This window comes from Xenopus tropicalis, chromosome 5 (assembly GCF_000004195.4).
Source record: "Xenopus tropicalis strain Nigerian chromosome 5, UCB_Xtro_10.0, whole genome shotgun sequence".
NCBI classification, from domain to species: Eukaryota; Metazoa; Chordata; class Amphibia; order Anura; family Pipidae; genus Xenopus; species Xenopus tropicalis.
This window is the reverse complement of record NC_030681.2, coordinates 51309223-51327781: the sequence shown is the minus strand read 5'-3', so window position 1 is coordinate 51327781 and position 18559 is coordinate 51309223. Positions and strand designations below refer to the sequence as shown.

At 45.5% G+C, this 18559-nt stretch overlaps 1 protein-coding gene across 1 annotated transcript in view; it reads right to left on the bottom strand.

Moving 5' to 3' along the window:
* ahctf1 (AT-hook containing transcription factor 1) overlaps positions 1-18559 on the bottom strand; it is a 57976-nt gene that overhangs the window by 17165 nt on the left and 22252 nt on the right. Inside the window, exons 19-27 of the mRNA XM_012963742.3 lie at positions 18402-18458; positions 17403-17549; positions 16598-16785; positions 14383-14527; positions 14164-14292; positions 13933-14080; positions 13691-13841; positions 1117-1215; positions 673-880 (exon numbers count right to left, since the gene is read on the bottom strand). Coding sequence (XP_012819196.1) covers positions 673-880; positions 1117-1215; positions 13691-13841; positions 13933-14080; positions 14164-14292; positions 14383-14527; positions 16598-16785; positions 17403-17549; positions 18402-18458 — 1272 coding nt within the window. The remainder of the gene's footprint in view (positions 1-672; positions 881-1116; positions 1216-13690; positions 13842-13932; positions 14081-14163; positions 14293-14382; positions 14528-16597; positions 16786-17402; positions 17550-18401; positions 18459-18559) is intronic.

Here is an 18559-nt window from a genome sequence, read left to right as displayed (position 1 = left end):
CAATGCATCATGTTTTCATACCTCGGTGAGGTTTGCCAACACATACAAATAAAATAAGTTCAGTACAACCATTAAAACTGTGGCAAAACACTCAAATATGTCTCTGTGTAAACAAACATGGGATATCAAAATGGCTTGGGAAAACTCACAAATTTCAGAGCGGCACTCACCAGACATTTAGGGGTGAACCGGCAGGGTCAGAACGACTCCCACAATAGTTTATAAAAAGGCAAATGCTGCTTGACAAGCTAAAAATCATATAGGCAGCAAATGCCCAAAAATGCCCCATGTGCCACTGCTCTAAGGGTTAACAATTCATAGCAAGCATTTGATGTAGCAGATGTGACATACTGACATAATTAGCAAACCTGGAGCAAGCAAAAATTTAGACAATGCACAGTGTAGTCTACCCAAATGTCATTTTTACAGTGTTGCACTGTAAGCAAAAGTTTTTCTTCCCCCCAAAAATTATATATTGTAATTCCAGATGAGATTATCAAGATTTATTATGTGTAAATGTTCACCCACAACAAGAACTAAAGTATGGAGTGTTTGCTTTACCTACACTGCACAAAAAAACCCTAGCAAATATAAAAGAAAAGAGGTGGAGAAAAATGTGGATATGTCAAATACTACATATATAATTCTATTAGCTTGCATGGGGTCACTTACCCTGACCACTAGAGGTGTTTCCAGCAAACTGAATTCAGATGCTTTCGCAAAGCTTCTTAAGTGAGCCATTCTCCTCAAACTTGTCTGTAAAGGACTTGATGTCTTCAACATAGGAGAATTATGGGGGGTGTGATGATTGTTATCAGTGTCGTTGGATGCCAGTGTAGTTGGCTCCAGCAGGACAGGATGAACAACAGAGTCCAACAGCCTGTCAAACAAAACATATGCATAATTTTTTAGGCATGCTGCAATAAAAACAAAAACAAATATTTTATCAAAATATAACTGAAAACGAATTGCCTTAAGTCACAAGAAAGAAATCTAATTCCTATGAAAATAATTTACCCAAAGTCATTGGGATGTATGACATTTATGTTGCACTATCAACAGCTATGTGATTAAGACAGGTATTAAATAAATAAAAAAGCGGGTAGCAAAGCTTACCTGGACACCCTTCGGGATTTGTTTATAGGCGTTCCAAAGAAAGCATCAGGCACATCTATGTCTTGAAGAGGGGTGGCTGCTGGTTCTTCCCTAACCATGCTAACAAATGAATTTAACATTTTATCATTAAATACACATACCTTAATTTAAATGTAGCATTTTATTATGTTTTTTTCTAACAATCGCTCAACCATATCCCCCAGGATTCCCAATGTGAGGTTTATCCTTTTTAAAATACTGCAATTTATGTGTATTTCTAAATGAACCAAAATACACTGACATGGATTTAAAAAAAAAAAAAAAAAAAGCTGTGCTTTCTGGGATCAGAGCATTTGTTTTAGGTAAACAAGCTATAAAATTTATTAAGATTATTAATATTTAAATAAAGGTGCACACTGCTTTGCAAAATAAGAGTAACAGTTTAATAAGGTTGCAGTTTGTGAGGCCAGAGTGTTAAACATATTTTTGTCAAATAAAAATGGAAAAGGGCAGAGAGAATACAGGGCCAGCTAGTATTTACTGGGGACTAAACTGTTTGCTTTCCTATCCTGCATAATTATTTTAACAGTCTTCTGGTTTTCCCTGGTATGCATCTAAATCCCTACATCTTGAACAAGACACCTGAGAGAGTAGCCCAACAACTGTCTGGTTAGGGCTTCAAACCAATTGATTCTGGTCTCCAAAGAAATACCATAAATACAGGTATGGGACTCATTAGCCAGAATCTACAGGACCTAAGGTTTTCCAGATAAGGGATCATTCTGTAATTTTGAGCACTGTACCAAAGAAATAATTTAAACATTTTAAAACCCAATCATGTAGTTTTGCCTGCAATAAGGATTAATTACATCTTAGTTGGGATCAAGAACATGGCATTGTTTTATAATTACAAGAAAGGAGATTTATTTCACTTACCATTAAATGCTTTTCTCTTTATTCCTATGGGGGACACAGGAACCATGGGGTTAAATTCCCTCCCATCAGGAGGCATGAAACTTAAGAATTACAACCCTCCCACTTTTATAACCCTCTTCCCACTCCCAGGCACCTCAGTTATCAATGCAAAAGAGAGCAAAACCAGCTCAAGTAACCGAGCGAGAAGGAAGAAGCAGGACTCCCAAGTTTCCAGAAGGGGTGTCCTGTGTCCTCCACAGGACTAAAAACAACAGGATTTAAAGTGAACCTGTCACCCTAAGAAATAATTCCAAATTGCATTCTATTATGTTTGTCAAGAAAAATAAACTTCACTTACACTATATACATTATTTTAATCTTATTTTCTTCAGCCTCGGAATTCAGAATTGCATCAAGCAGGCAGGCGCCACTTTGTGGAAACTGCTATTAAGACAAGCTTTGCATCCTGCCAAAATATTGTTTCTGTGCCATTGTGGGGGGGGTCCATCAACCAGTTACAAAAATAGATGGTGAGGAGGAATGTGAGGAGTGCAGTGACATCTAAGAAGTTATGAATTGAAAGTAACTATGCCCTTAATTTTATGCCTAAAGTATAAAGGCGGGGCAGGCAAGTTTGGATTTTAAAATGCTTTTATAATGGATATGGATGTGTTAATAAAATTAGTTTAGGTTTCATATTTAATTTGAAAAGGACTATTACAGATTTTTATGCCTGGGTGACAGGCCCACTTTAAGTGAAATAAATCACATTTTCTCTCACATTCTGAGGGACACAGGAACCATGGGTACATATTGAAGTCATCCTCAATCGGGAGGGGGGAAACAGAACAAATAACAGATTGCAATCTAGCTTGAAACCACAGATTACAAAACCTTACGTCCAAAGGCTGCAAAAGTGTCAAAAAGATCTGGAAAATCTGGTAAAGTTGCAAGCAGAAGATGAGGAAGTGGCCTTGAACAACTGCTCTGCAGAAGCTCCGATATGCCCATGAGACACCATGTGCTCAGGTGGAGTAAGCCTTTATGTGAAAAGGAGGAGTTCTCATGAGGGAGATGTACACCTGTTGCCTGATCCAACAGGCAATAGTGGCCTTGGAAGGCTGGATGACCCTTTTGGCCAGATGGGACAACAAAGAGCTCTGTACTTGTGAAAATGGAGTGTTCGAACCACATAGGTCTGCAAGGCTATGCATGGTTTTCCTAGCTCTGAGCACGATTCGAGTCACTGCCGCCGAGAACCCTTTCTGGGTCAGGAAAGTGGATTCAAGTGCCACACCATCAAATTGAACATCCCAGGATTGTGATGGAGGATCGGCCCCTGACGAAGCAGATCTGAACAGAAGGGAAGTGGCATGGGTGGATCGATTGATAGATTTACCGGGTCAGTGAACAAAGACCTCAGAGGCCAATATGGCACAACTATGATGAATCTTCCACATTCTCTCCTCATCCTCTTGAGGAGACAAGGAAGCATCATGATGGGTGGAAATACGAATGCCAGAGAATCCTTCATGCACCCACCCCTGATGCCAGAGGATCCTTCATCTTGGCAACGAAATGAGGTGTTTTCGGACTGTGCCAAACGCCAAGAGGTTAAGATCTGGTTCACCCCACTTCCCACTCTGTGGGATCTATTTGGTGGTGGCTGAGATAGTCCACTTCCCAGTTCACGAGCCCCAGAATGTAGATTGCGTAGATCTGAGGTAGATCACTGGTCTCCGTATAATAAATACAGATTAAATGGAGGGCACTCAATTCAAAGTCAAAAACACAATATAGGTGTTTGGTGTAAAAAACCCAAAAATTGGTCTCTGCCCACACTCTTGGTTCCCCCCTGCAGGTAGAGATACGCCACGGTTGTGTTGTTATCGCACTGAATTCGGACAGACTGCCCTGTCAACGGAGATTCCCAATAAGTCAGGGCTCTGTAAAGGAGATTTTGTGATAACTCACCGTTAAATCCTTTTCTCTTAAGACGTCTGTGGGACACAGGGACCTTGGGTATAGTATCTACTAGCAGGAGGCAGGACAATAGAAGAGGAAGAAGAGGAAGAAGCCCCTCCTCCCTGCTACTATACCCCCTGTCACTTCCTGAGTGAACCAGTTTTGTCAACAAGATAATAGACAGTAAAACAGAACTATATACATAAGGCAGAGAACCTTCCAAAGAAACCGCTTCCGGGGGGGAAGCCCTGTGTCCCACAGACGTCTTAAGAGAAAAGGATTTAACGGTGAGTTATCACAAAATCTCCTTTTCTCTTGCAGATGTCTGTGGGACACAGGGACCTTGGGGACATACCAAAGCTGCCCCATGAAAGAAGGGTGGGAGAAGCGGGTTCAGGCAACTGCTGCTTGCAGTACCTTTCTCCCAAAATGAGCATCAGATGCTGCAAATATCTCAAATCTGTAAAATTTGGTGAAGGAATGAATGGAGGACCAAGTAGCGGCCCTGCAGATCTGTTCGGCTGAGGCCCTGTTTCTGAAGGCCCAGGAGGTGCTAATTCCCCTGGTGGAATGGGCTCTGATACGGAGAGGCGGCGACTTCCCTTTGGCAATGTATGCTCTGCGGATAGCCTCCCTAATCCAGCGGGAGATTGTGGTCTTAGAAGCCTGAGCACCCTTCTGGGGCCCGGAAGGCAAGATGAAGAGGGATGTAGATTGACGTATGTCCTTGGTCCGGTGTAGGTAAAACTTGAGCGCCCGGACCGGGTCCAAGGAGTGCAGAGCCACTTCCTTGGGGGAGGACGGTTGCGGGCAAAAGGACGGAATGGTGATGTCCTGGTTGATGTGGAATGAAGATCCAACCTTAGGAACAAAGGAAGGCAGAGTTCTGAGGACCGCTCGGTCCGGGTGGAAGACCAGTACGGTTGGAGGTGAGATAGTGCCGAGATCTCGGACACTCTCCGGGCTGAGGAGATAGCCAAGAGAAACACTGTCTTCCATGTAAGCCACATCAGAGGGATGCTGGCCAGGGGCTCGAAGGGTGGCCCTTGCAAGGCAGTGAGCACAAGGTTGAGATCCCAAGGGGGAAGAGGATCCCGGAAGGGGGGGGTGGAGCCGCGACACGCCCTGTAGGAAGGTCGCCACATCCGGTAAGGTCGCTAGTCGTCGTTGAAAGAGGACAGATAGGGCCGAGACCTGAGATTTAAGAGACCCTAAGGAGAGCCCTTTAGCGAGACCAGACTGGAGAAAGGACAGTAGCCGGGGAAGCGAAAAAACCTGGAAGGAATGGCCCGCGGAATCGCACCAGTCCTTGAAGGTCTTCCAAACTCGGTGATAGGTCTTGGAGGATATTGGCCTCCGGGCTGCCATCATGGTGCGAATGACGTCTGGAGGGAACCCCTTGCGTTGGAGCACTAGGGACTCAATAGCCAGGCCGTCAAACTGAAGAAGGCTGGGTCTGGATGAAAGATTGGGCCCTGCATTAGGAGGTCGTGATCCAGGGGCAGGCGCCAGGGTTCTGCCCTGCTGAGGGCAACCAGATCGGAAAACCAGGCCCTCTTGGGCCAAAAGGGGGCTACAAGGATTACTGTGCCGGACCCGGCCTTGATCTTCTTGATGACTCTGGGCAGAAGGGGCAGGGGGGGGAAAGATGTACGCAGGAGGGAAGTTCCAATTGGCTGTCAGAGCGTCCGCTGAGAGAGCCAGTGGGTCGCGACATCTGGCCATGAATTGGGGAACCTTGCGATTCAGGCGAGAGGCCATGAGGTCCACGTCTGGGAGGCCCCACCGATCGACGATGCCCTGGAAGATTGTGGGACTTAGGGCCCACTCTCCTGGGTCGAGCTGCTGTCAGCTTAGATAGTCGGCCTGCCAGTTTTCGAGGCCGGGAATGTAGACTGCCGTCAGTCGAACCTCGGAGGCCTCGGCCCAGGTCAGAATCAGACTGACCTCCTTGAGAGCCTGACGGCTCCGGGTCCCGCCCTGGTGGTTCAGGTAGGCAACTGTGGTGGCATTGTCGGATTGTACCTTGATAGCTTGACCCTTGAGGAGATGTTGCCAGTGGAGCAGCGCCAGACGGGCTGCCCTGATCTCTAGAATGTTGATAGGTAGGCGGGCTTCGGATTTCGACCAAGTCCCCTGAGCCGACCGCTGGTCCAGAACAGCACCCCAGCCCTTGAGGCTGGCGTCCGTGGTGAGAAGGCGCCAGGTGGGTTCCTGGAGAGGACGTCCCTTGGCTAGGTGAGAGGTGTTGAGCCACCATGCAAGAGAGAGTTTCGTCCTGGGGAGAATCTGAATCCGTTGGGACAGGGATTTGCGGTTCCACTGATCCAGGATGTTCCACTGGAGCTCGCGTAGGCGAAATTGCGCGAAGGGGACGGCCTCTATGGCAGAAACCATGGATCCCAGAACCTGCATTGCAAGGTGGATGGAGGGAGATGTGGAATGGATCAGACGACGACTGAGGTCCTGGATCCGAGAGATCTTCTCTGGGGGGAGGAACACTCTCTGCTGTGCTGTGTCGAAGATCATGCCCAGGAAGGGCATCCGGCGCGATGGGGTAAGACGGGATTTTTCTCGGTTGATCTTCCAGCCCAGAGATGTCAGCGTAGTTATGACCAGGCTCAGCTGGGATGTTGCCAGAGAAGGGGATGAGGCCTTGAGAAGAAGGTCGTGGTCCAGGTAAGGTGTGATGGAGACGCCCTGAGATCTGAGGGATGCCGCCGCAGCCGCCATTATTTTGGTGAAGATGCGCGGTGCTGAGGTGAGACCGAAGGGGAGGGCCGTGAACTGGAAATGGAGGTTTTTGACAGCAAAACGCAAGTATTTCCAGTGGAGAGGGAAAATAGGGACATGTAGGTAAGCGTCTTTTATGTCCAGGGCCACGAGAAACTCGTTGGGGCCCATAGCAGCAATCACCGACCGGAGAGATTCCATCTTGAATCGGGCGAACCGGAGGAAGGAATTGAGCTGCTTGAGGTCTAGTATCGGACGAAAGGACCCGTCTCGCTTGGGTACCAGGAAAAGATTGGAATAGAATCCCCGGAATCTTTCTCCTGGGGGGACATGCATGATCACTCTCTCGTCCAGCAGGTCCTGAACGATAGAGAGGAAGGCGGACTGCCTGAGGGGGTCCTGGGACAGTCGAGACATGAAAAACCTGTTTGGAGGGTTGGATTGGAACTCGAGACGGTAACCCGACGATATGACCCTGTGCACCCAGGGGTCCGAGGTGAGACGGAGCCAGGCTTCGTGGAAGAAACGAAGCCTTCCTCCTACGGGGATGGGACTTCCCCCCTTGGGGTAGTCATGCGGAAGTGGTCTTGTCGGTAGGCTTGGCTTGGGGCCGTCTGCCCTGCCAGGAGTACTTGGAACATGTCTGAAACCTGGGCTTGTTGGAGGAGTTCTGGGTTGTGGAGTCTCTGGAAGGACCGGGCTTGGAGCCTCTGGGACGAAAGAAGCGGCCCTTACGAAAGGACGAACGGTGCCTAGGTTGGGGGAGGAAGGTGCTCTTTCCTCCCGTAGCTTGACTAATAATCTTGTCGAGTTCTGGCCCGAAGAGAAGCTTGCCCTTGAAGGGAATAGTGGTAAGAGACTTTTTAGATGACATATCAGCAGACCAGAGCTTCAGCCATAGAGAGCGGCGTGTCGCTACGGCAAGAGCAGAAGTCCGACTGATGGCCTGGGCGGAGTCTAGAGAGGCTTCGCAAAGATATTCAGAGGCATCGCGAATCTGAGAGGCAAGGAGAGCAAGCTCCTGTCTGGAAGAGCCCGTAGAGATGCCCTCCAGAAGGGAAGTAGACCATGACTGCACGGCCCGTGAGACCCAGGCCGAAGCCAAGGCCGGGCGAAGGCTTTCCCCTGCGGAAGTGAACGTGGCTCTGAGGAAACTCCATCTTTTTGTCCATCGGATCTTTGAAAGAGGAAGAATCCGGGACGGGAAGAGCTGTGTTCTTAGACAGGCGGGACACTGGCGCGTCCACTGACGGAGGGGTGGACCACTTATCCAGGGCTTCCTGGGGAAAAGGATAAGAGCGTTGAAAACGCCTAGAGGCCTGAAAACGCTTTTCAGGGTGATCCCACTCCGATTGTACGATGGAGTCGAGTTGGCCATGGGAAGGAAAAACGGAGGCGGTCTTCTTCTGGCGCTTGAAGAGAGAGGAAGAAGCCTCAGAGGTGGATTCTGTGCTCTTGAGGTCAAGACAAGACATGACCGCAGCAATAAGAGAGTCGATAGCCTCAGGGGAGGCTTTGGCTATGTTGTCGGAGTCCTCCGGCCCGTCGGAGGAAATCTCGCCCTCGCTTAGGGATTGATCCTCCCAGGTGGCCGAGGCGTGTAGGGACTCTGTGTCGCTGTAATCCTCCAGGCGGAGGAGTGCTTGTCGCTTGAGGGACTTGGAAGGCTGGGGCTCATCCTTGTCCAGACGATCTAGCAGCTTGTCTAGACAAGCTGCTAACTTAGGGATGCCGGTGGAAAGTTGAACCGCCCAGGGAGGAGGGTCCTGGCTGGAGGATGAGGTCTGCGCCGGAGCATCCAAGGCCAGAGCGGGAGTAGAAGCCGCCTCTGGAATCTCTGGGGTAGGGGGAGGAAGCGTATCCAGAGCCTGGGAAAGGGGCTCAGCCGGGAGTTTGGAACAAGAGGAACAAAGGGGTTCCTTTCTGCCAGATGGGAGACGCTTGCAGCACTTGGCGCATGCTAAGTATTTAACTCTGGAGGAGCTGGAAGCCCCCCTGGAAAAGGGACCCTCTGGAATGCCCTCTGCCATTGCCACGAGACAGAGCAGGTTATGCAGACAGACAGAGAAAAAACTCAGCAAAAAAGACAGATTTGGCTTTGATGCGGTAAACAAGCAGGGATAATATGTGCTTTTTTTTTTTCCCCGCACAATATATATAAATGGATGTGGTAAGTTTATATACAGTTATACCCCATGCCTCTGGTGTTGATGCAGTTAGGCGGTCTTTATTGGGCTCAGAAACATATGTGGGCCCACCTGTACCCTTTGTTTTGGAACTGTTGAATTTGGCCTTATCCCTGAATTATTTTCGATTTGAGCGGAATTATTATTTGCAGATAGCTGGAACGGCCATGGGGGCGGCGATGGCACCTGCCTACGCCAACCTATATATGCACCAGTATGAGCAGCAGTTTATGTTACCGAGGTTTGGCCATAAATTTTTATTTTTTCGTCGTTATATCGATGATATGATCATTATATGGCGCGGCACTGAATTAGAATTCCGTGCGATGGTGGAGGAGCTGAATGGACTTGACAGTCCGGTTAGATTCACTTACGAGGTTAGTCTAACTAAAATTCATTTTTTAGATGTGGAGCTCTTTAGGAACGGTGGGCGACTGGATTTTACTCTGTTCCGGAAACCCACCGATAAGAATGTTTTATTACACTATCAAAGTAGTCACCCTGAACCAATGAAGAAATCATTACCCATTTCCCAATTCTGTAGGGTGCTAAGGAATAACTCGGTACAGGAGCTAGCTGAAAGACAGTTGGGGGAAACATGGTCGCGATTCAGAGATAGGGGTTACCCTGAGAGAATATTACAACAGGCCCTTAAAATTGCACATGAGAGGTGTACGGGGCCCAAGAGCATTAGGACTAGTGGGGCTCGGTTGGTTTTTAGTACCAAGTATAATCAGTGCACTAAATCCCATGGCAAATGTGTCAGGGAACAATGGAACATAATTGGCGCTGACAGTGATTTGAGAAGGATAGTCCCTGAACCACCTATGATTTGTTATAAAAGGGATACTAACCTCAGGGATCTCCTGGTGAAGAGTGACCCGGTAAAATGTTACTCACAACAACGTGGCACTTGGCTCTCAGGGGCTAAACAGGGATGCTACCGATGCCCGAACTGCACATCGTGCCGATATATGACACCTGGGGATTCCTTCTTGCATCCCCACACAGGGAAACGGTATAGGATTAGACAGCACATTACCTGCACAACCACACATGTAGTGTATTTAATCACATGTCCCTGTGGGTTGTCATACGTGGGCAAGACGGACCAAACCCTAAGGCTGCGAATGGATGGGCATCGGTCCGCTATCAGTACAGCCTTTAGAGATGGTACAACAAATAAGCCGGTGGCTAAGCATTTTCTCGAGAAAGGGCATAGGTTACCCTTGTTCCATTATATTGGTATTGATCATATCCCGCCCCCTGCAAGGGGAGGGGACCGGGCCAGGCTACTTCTCCAAAGGGAGGTATTTTGGATTAAGAAGTTGGGTACCCTAGCACCGGCAGGGCTGAATGAACATTGTTCGCTGCTGTGCTTTTTGGATCAGAGGTGAGGTGTAGTCCTATGTGAGAGGATATATAGGCTATCAGTTACAGCGGGGTATTAGTGATATCCCTGTATAATTTCTCTCGTGTTAGCTGGCTGTCCTTTTTGATGCTCTGTATTATGCAATGTTTTTGCCAGTAGTTAGGTTTGATTTGGTTTTTAATACTGTATTTCACACACTGCAAACTTCCCCTTGTATATAATGATCCTAATTATTATTTATCCCTTGTTTATTCCTGTCATGTGATCAGGGAGGGGGAGTGTCGGTGGGTGAGTGTCACAGGTTTTACTTATTTATTCGCTGATTTTAATTACAGTTATGGTCTTGATAAAGGTCTTAGGTGGAGACCGAAACGTTGATCTGTTTTATCAGTATGATGCAATAAAAGTCATGTTTTATATTTAAAATCCTGGTGTGCACCTTATACTTCTGGATTTGTGGATAATTCCGATAATCAGAAAGTCTATATATATACACAATATAGAAGCTTTTCCAGAAAAAGCAGTCCCCCCACACAGTAACACACTCAGTGGAATATGAGGTCCCCAACTGTAGTGGAATATATATGCAGCTTAAAGACAGATATAACAGCCAGGTAAAAGACCCAGTAACAGACCCAGCACAGCCTTGCCCGTTCCTGCTATTCCCCTACCAGCGCCCCCTCCTACATAGATACCGGCCCTGTGTCTGAGGAATCCAAAGGAGCAGTAAGGAGCTGTGGCAGAGACGTCCGATCAGGATGGAGAGCAGAGAGAAGTGGCGCGAAGCAAAAGGCGCGCGAAAACAGGAAGCGCGCAATGACGTCATCGCGCTGGAACGCAAGGGGGACGCGGTGGAACGCAAGAGGAACGCATGGGCGCAGGCTGGCGGGCTGTGGGACCGGCTGAACCTGGGCTGCTGGGGGGCTGCAGACACTGACCTGGAGGATCCAGATCTGAAAGGGGGAGACACCGGACAGCTTCTGCGCTCGAGGTAGAGGCAGGGATTTTCTGTGTGGCCCGCTCCAAGGGAGGCTTACTGGCCCCGGTGCTGAGATCCCACATAGGGGGAAACCTGTAGAGGGAACTCTGTTGAGGCCCTGTAGGATAACCCCTGGTGCCAGATTAAATCTGGCCGTAGATTGTCAGAAGAGCTGTGAGATGATCCTGTCTCCTAGGACACTAGAAAAAAACTGGTTCACTCAGGAAGTGACAGGGGGTATAGTAGCAGGGAGGAGGGGCTTCTTCCTCTTCTAGTGTCCTGCCTCCTGCTAGTAGATACTATACCCAAGGTCCCTGTGTCCCACAGACATCTGCAAGAGAAAATGGCCTTAATCTTAAATATACTTACTAGCAGACTGGACTCTGCCACTATCCAGAGAGCCCAAGTGGAGAAATTTCAGAATGTGGCCCCCATCCCTACAGACTGGTGTCTGTGGTGATGACCTGCCAGTCTTTGTGAAATATGTGGTGATGACGACAGACCAAAGGGAAGCACCACAAACTGTAAGTGAAGGTCGAGACAGGCGAATCACAGAACTTCTGGTGAGGCAGGTAAATATGCATCCTTCATGTCCAGGGAAGCCAGAAATTCTCCTCGTTCCAAATCCAGAATGACTTAACGCAAGTAGGACACAGTAGGACCCATCCTTCTTGGGGACTATGAACAGGTTTGAATCCCTCAAACAGTTGGGACAAAGGAACTGGTACGATGTCTTCTGTCCGAACAGGAGATGATGGTATTGACAAGCCAGGAGTCCTGTGTCTGGCCCAAGTGGTGGCAAAGTCCCTCAACCTTCTGTTCACAAGGAGATCCGCTAACGCGGGGACAAGGCCAGTCATGCTGAAGTGTTTGCCGCAGAGGACCTTAGGGGAGGTCTTGCGTGACTGTCATCTAGCTTTCCCCCTGGCTGATTAGCTGCCCCTAGAGGAGGCAGCTCTGGAAGGAGAGGACCCCTTTGAGGAACAAAATCCTTGACCTTAAAAAAATCTGGGTCTCTTCAAAGACCATCCTAGTCCAGGTGGGATTCAGGTGAAGAGAATGTGATCGTGTCACTAGGCATAGCGCACTTCAGCTTAGCTGCTCTCCTTGGGACAGGGGGAGGATGACAGCCCTTCCAAAATCATGTCTGAGGACGCAAGATGAGAAACTCCTTGTAAAATAGACAAGCAGTTGGAAAAAGAAACGTCCCAGGCTGGAGCCTTGGAGGGGCCAGCAGCCATGTTACAAGTGGTTGAATCCCTTCAACCACTTGTACTATGGCTGCTGGCCCCTTTAAGGGGTCGCCAATACATTCTCCCGAAGAGCTACCCTGACATCTATGAAGGGGCATATAGGGTGTGGAGGACTTGCAGGCCTTTTGCCCAACTTTAAACTTTGCTTTGTATAGGGCATTTTCTCTCCACCCGTTCCTCTCCTCATTTGTTACGGTGTCCAACTGAAGACCTGCGCTGGGTGAGGTTCGGGAAGGGGGGTGTTTACACGCGCACGGGTAGGGGCCCTGGGCTGAGAGTGCAGGTTGGATTGCCCCTACCTTAACCACAAGAACGGCAATGCCATTTGGTGGGAGGAGGCCAGAACACCTCATGCTCCTTCAACCCATTCCAGTCTCAGCTAGGCTGTCTAGCTAGCCTGTCTGTTGTTCATAGTGTTTTCTGCTAGGAGTAGGGGGTCTGCAACTGAGCCATCCATGACATCAGCATGGTACCACCCCAGGTGTTAAGGCTAGCCCTCAATCAAAGGATCCTTGTAAGAAGTCTCCTGGGTCCAACCACCTGTTTGTGAGGACTCAAAATCTGAGGTGCCTGGGAGTGGGAAGAGGGTTATAGAGATGAATGGAAATTTAACCTCATGGTTCCTGTGTCCCCCAGGACGTGAGAGAAAAAAGAAATGTTAAAATTTTAAATTATTTGCTTAGAATGGATTCTGTGGGGTACTGCCTTCCCGTAACGCTAAGCTTTCTAGATAATGGGTTTCTGGATAACAGATCCCATACCTGAACAACATAATGAGGGTAACAGTAAACATGTTACCCTAACACTTGTTACCCTAAGCAGTGCACAACCCTGAAAGAAAGCCAGGGTAATAGGAATACCCTGCTTTTTAATCTATTAAGTGTACCTGAGTCAACATTCTTACTATGATTAAATTATTCAAACCATACTGGAAGCTTGAATATGTGCAGGCAAAAAACTGCTTCTACTTGTCATGGTTCCCATATGTTCCATAAATGGATAGTGGTCAGTAAAGCTGATGTCAGCCAGTAAAAATCACAACATCAAGTCTTAGATGTTTATGAAAGAAGCTGCAACGGTGATGCATTGCCTGCAAATCCGTTCAATCAATCCTTTCATTTCATAGGGTAACGGGGCTATTTAAATCATATTCCATGCTGAAAAAGGAATGATGAAATTGCACTGGGCTTACCTTTTGTAAGGTGAAAATTCTTCCCTTTTTTCATTTGCAGTAGAAACTTCTTTAATTTTTGACAGAACATTGCAAATAAAGTTTGCTTTGGTTATTATACTTCCAGGAGCAGCCTGCTTTGCAGTAGTTGATAAAGGCTTTGGTCTAGCAACTAGAAGTAAAAAAGAGTGAGGTTAATTATATTTTGCCAAGAAAAAGTATTTTACTGAACTTTGATAATTAGGAGAAAGAAATATATATACCTTCTCTCCACACTAGCGATGGTAATGAGTAGGGTTTGGCTCTTTCGCTTGCAAGAGTTCGCTGGACTCTTGGCAGTATTTTTCCATACTGATCCAGAATAGCATTTCTTGCCACAGATCTCTCACGCAATCGCCGGTCACAATCATTCTGCTCCAAAGGAGGGGGGAGTGGTTACATTTTATAAATTGTATAAATTAAAAGATACCTAAATAAAGTGTACTTAGATTTACCAAGTGGTTTGTTTTCAATGACTGGTTTAGCTGCAAGGCTGGTATATAATTTGCTCGTTGTAGATGGTGCACCAATAGCAGCTCCTGATTTTGTACACCGGTAGTCTGCAAGAACTTGTGCAAATAGTCCTAAAATTGAAAAGTTTTAGAGAAAATAGTCTTTCAGATGTGCTACTTAGTGGCAGTCTGATACATTTAGTCAGTTTTCTATTCACTTACTTGCTCAAAATCTGTAAATGTTAGCTTTAGTAATTCTTCAATTAGCCCCATTTCTTGACATGTTTCATACATGTGTTTGAGCAATTCTTCTACATTCAGACGACTAGAATGCAGTCTCTGCAAGTTCCAGGCTTCCAAAATAGACCTGTAAGCATATCAAGTCAAGCTTTATTGTCATCACATTTGCGTACAGAGTATACAAATGAGACAATATCACAATATACCATCGAATAGAAGACAGAAATTATGCATAGCTTATCTGAAACTCCAATCCCCATCCCCCCTCGCGAGCAAAGCTTCCATTACATCCGACACTCTGCTGTTCAACTTCCTTCAGCCTTTGCATGTATACTGAAAAGGGCATGTTTGGTCTATCTTGAGAACCTCAGCTTCTACTGGCTCTACCCCACTCACAAATCTCTTGCTTCTCAAGCATTCTGATATTCACGATACTCCGTACCGAACAACATATTCTCTATATAAATAAAATAACCTACTCATAAAGGCTGCTTCAACTTACATGAACAAACACAAATATGTAGACAAACAAGGCTTCTTATGTCAATATGTTACCATGGAATTTTTTTGTTAAATGAGAATGCAAAATCCACAGAAAGGGACCAAAAGTATACTAGGAAGCCACTGCAACACTGCCTTAACTGAGGCAGGAAGTGAAGGAAAGCTAGAGTTCAGATATACGACGACAAGGCGCTTGTAAAGTTAGCTAAAAGAAAAAGCATTAAGCGACTGTAACAAGGACTCACTTACAAGGTGTCACTGCTAAGTACTGACACCTTGTAAGTTAGTTCTTGTTTTGGCTTTGGCCCAGGGCATTTAAACCCGTAATTTAAAGTCTAAGAACTAATTCCATGTAGTGTCTAAAAGTCTTTAGACTTTAAATTACGGGTTTAAATGCCCTGGGCCAAAGTCTAGCTGCTACAAGATGAAAAAAGACCTGATAATGGGATATACCGGTTGGTTTATGACACTCGGGCAGCCAGCAGGCTTACACAAAGCTCCAAACTGAGTAACACATAAATGAAAGCATACGATAACAAAGCAAGCAGAGAACCACTATAAATGGAACCATTAAAAAACACATTAGGCGAATAAGATTAAGGTATAGTGGGCTTTTAAAGGAGAAAGAAAGGTAAAAACTAAGTAAGCTTTATCAGAAAGGTCTATGTAAATACAGCCATAAGCACTCACTTCTCTGAAAAAAGATTTCTTGTACCTGTAATTCATGTGCCAGAGACACGCAGCTCTCTGCTTTCTCCCCTCTCCTGCTCCCCCCTCTCTCAAGAATGCTAAGAACTCACTCCCCACACTTGGGAATGTGGATCTGAGCCAATCAGCAGGAAGATGACTCAGTCTTACAAACTGAGCATGCACACTTGGTCTCGGTCTAGGAGTGAGGCATTATGGGAACTTTCTTTACACAGGTGAAATATGAGGAGATTTAAGGGCACTATTGAGACAACTGAAGGTATGCCTGCAGCTTGAGATTAACTCTTCATTAGCCTTTCCTTCTCCTTTAAAGATGTGGAATTTCAATTGCATTGCCTTAAAATAGCAATACCCAACCAGTGGCTCCTGAGAAAAATGTTGCTCAATAACCCTTTGGATGCTGCTCCCAGTGGCAACATAGCAAGTGCTTATTTTTTAATTCCCTGCTTGGAGGCAAGTTTTGGTTGCATAAAAACAAGGAGCCCCTATAGCCTGCCAATCTACATGCTATAAAAAAAACAATCATAGCACCTAGGAACTGTTGTTCTTTCTCCAAAAGCTGCCTTTCTCCAGGGTCAGAGGCCCTTTGGTACTCACTTTCTATTTCAAGCATTCTCTCCCTGTCAGATATTCCCTGTGTCTCAGTCTCCATGATCCTCAGGTTTCCATTCACACACTAGGAACAACCAGGACAATGCCTCTCCTTTAAAACACACAGGAAAGCCCTGTCTCCCCCAGACAACCAAAGAGCCCATAGGCTTAAGAGCACACCCCTTTTAATTCCACAGGCAGCTCCTCGCTCAGCAGCCACTCAATTGCCTGACTGAAAGGGATTATTAACCCTATCTGCCCTAAGTATCCCCTGGAGTTCATATCATGCACACTGTTGCTCTCCACATCTTTTTACAGTTTAAGGTGGCTCACAGGTTAAAAAAAAAAAAAAGTTTGGGGACCGCTGCCGTAAGGCATCACATTAACATTTTCTTACCTGTTTGCAAGCAGCACAGTCATATGTAGTTTAACCTCTCTGCTGGTGGCTGCTACAGGTTTCATCACTTGTATATACCTAAGAGCCTGTCTCTGATCTCCTTGGCACATCAAAGTTTCAATGATTTGTGAGTGCTGCCATGACATAACACGACTTGCTGCAGGATTAAGTATACAGTCTATTGAGTTCTAATAAAAAGTACAAAAAAAAAAAAAAAAAAAAAGTACCAGCATTAGTGCCAACAGGATTTACTAGTATTTCCCACAGAACACTAAAACAGATAGTATATATTTCTTAGATTAAGACATGCCAAAGGGAAATGGTACAGGTTCATCATACACAAACTCTACAAGTTACAACAGGATGACGATAATGAATGCAGAATTGGTTAAGGCAGGCAGAATATATTTACTGTGTAAGCAGGAAAGAGTGTTTAATGCTTCAAGACAGGTCTTATTAAGTTCAAGCAATGTTACCCCTTTTGCCTCCGTCATAACAAGCAGTTCAACATAACAGCAGCATATCACACTATTTAGCCATTGCCTACTATACGAGTATACCTTGCAGATATGACCTTCTAAACGTAAAATGCTTTCCATGCTACATGCACAAGAATCCTGTTTAAACCTGCATCTGTGAGAGTCTAGTCAAAGCAACACCTTTTAAAATTATAAAACTTATGTGAGATGACGCCAAACTACTACACATGTCAATCTGTTCATGTCTGAGAAGCTATTTTTTTTTAAAAAAACTTAAAACAATGTAATCACTACAGTTAACAAAAAACTTACTGTAGATTTTTTACCTGGTAATCATTGTGATCCAGAAGCCAAAAACCTTGAATTAGTTTTATAAGACTGCTGGGAACAGAAAAAGCTGTTGGAAAGGATTCAATTGAAGAATCCGGTTTATCTGGGAATGAATACATAATATCCAAAAGAAAATATATGGTCTGATAGGTCATAGTTAAGGTTTACCAGTACAGTAACATTGCCAAACCCTAAATCTGCAAACTATAAGGTAATTGAGACCAATGTACTAATTCTCTGCTTTGGACAGTAAAGCAGAAATTTTTTACTAAAACCCACATCCACAATGTAAATGATATTGAAACAGATCAGTAACACATTTGCACTAACCAGCAGAAAACTTCTCTACGAAGCACAGCTTCAGTATCTTGTCCACTGGCTGTTGTAACTAAAATGCTTACCTTACATTAATTACTGTCAAATTAATGAATTTTACCCACGGTCAACATACAGGTTGCAGTCACGACAGTAAATTATGCATTAGTTGACCAACACAGGTGGTTTTGTATGAAGTGCTGAGATGTCAATGTTCACTGAAGGCCACAACACTGCAGCTTATTGCAGAGTGTTTCAGGGATGACACCAGCTTTGTAGGGGTGACCATGCACAAGCGCCTATAAGCACTAATAGGGATACATAGATCAAAGCAGGCAACACACTGAGCAACTCTTTAGCCCATGTAGTCCTGGAAAAATAAATGCTAAATAATTTCACATTACCATTTTAGAATTATTACTTTTAATATCTGAAGGCATCCTACTACTTTACCAGCTGTGTAACCAGATACTAGTCTGCTAAATTAGACAGAAAAACAACCTTCTATATGAAGTAAACAAAAGGTGGTTTAAATAAGAGTTATTTCTGCCCATATACTGTAACTATGTAAAATTACAAAATGTTGCTACTTGGGAGTAAGATTTACTGTGTATTTACATTTCCCATAACCACCTCTCTAAACGTTACTTATCACCAGTTAGATCAGATTAAAAGGATACTATAGCATGCTTGCTCATTTCATCTGCATTTTCAAGAAGGTAAACATCAAGAAGTGCCTATTAAAACAAAAAGAAACACATTGTGGGTGGTACATTACGCAATACAGGGTTTATCAGGCACATTTTCAGCTATTAAGTTGAAGTTTACACAAAATTAT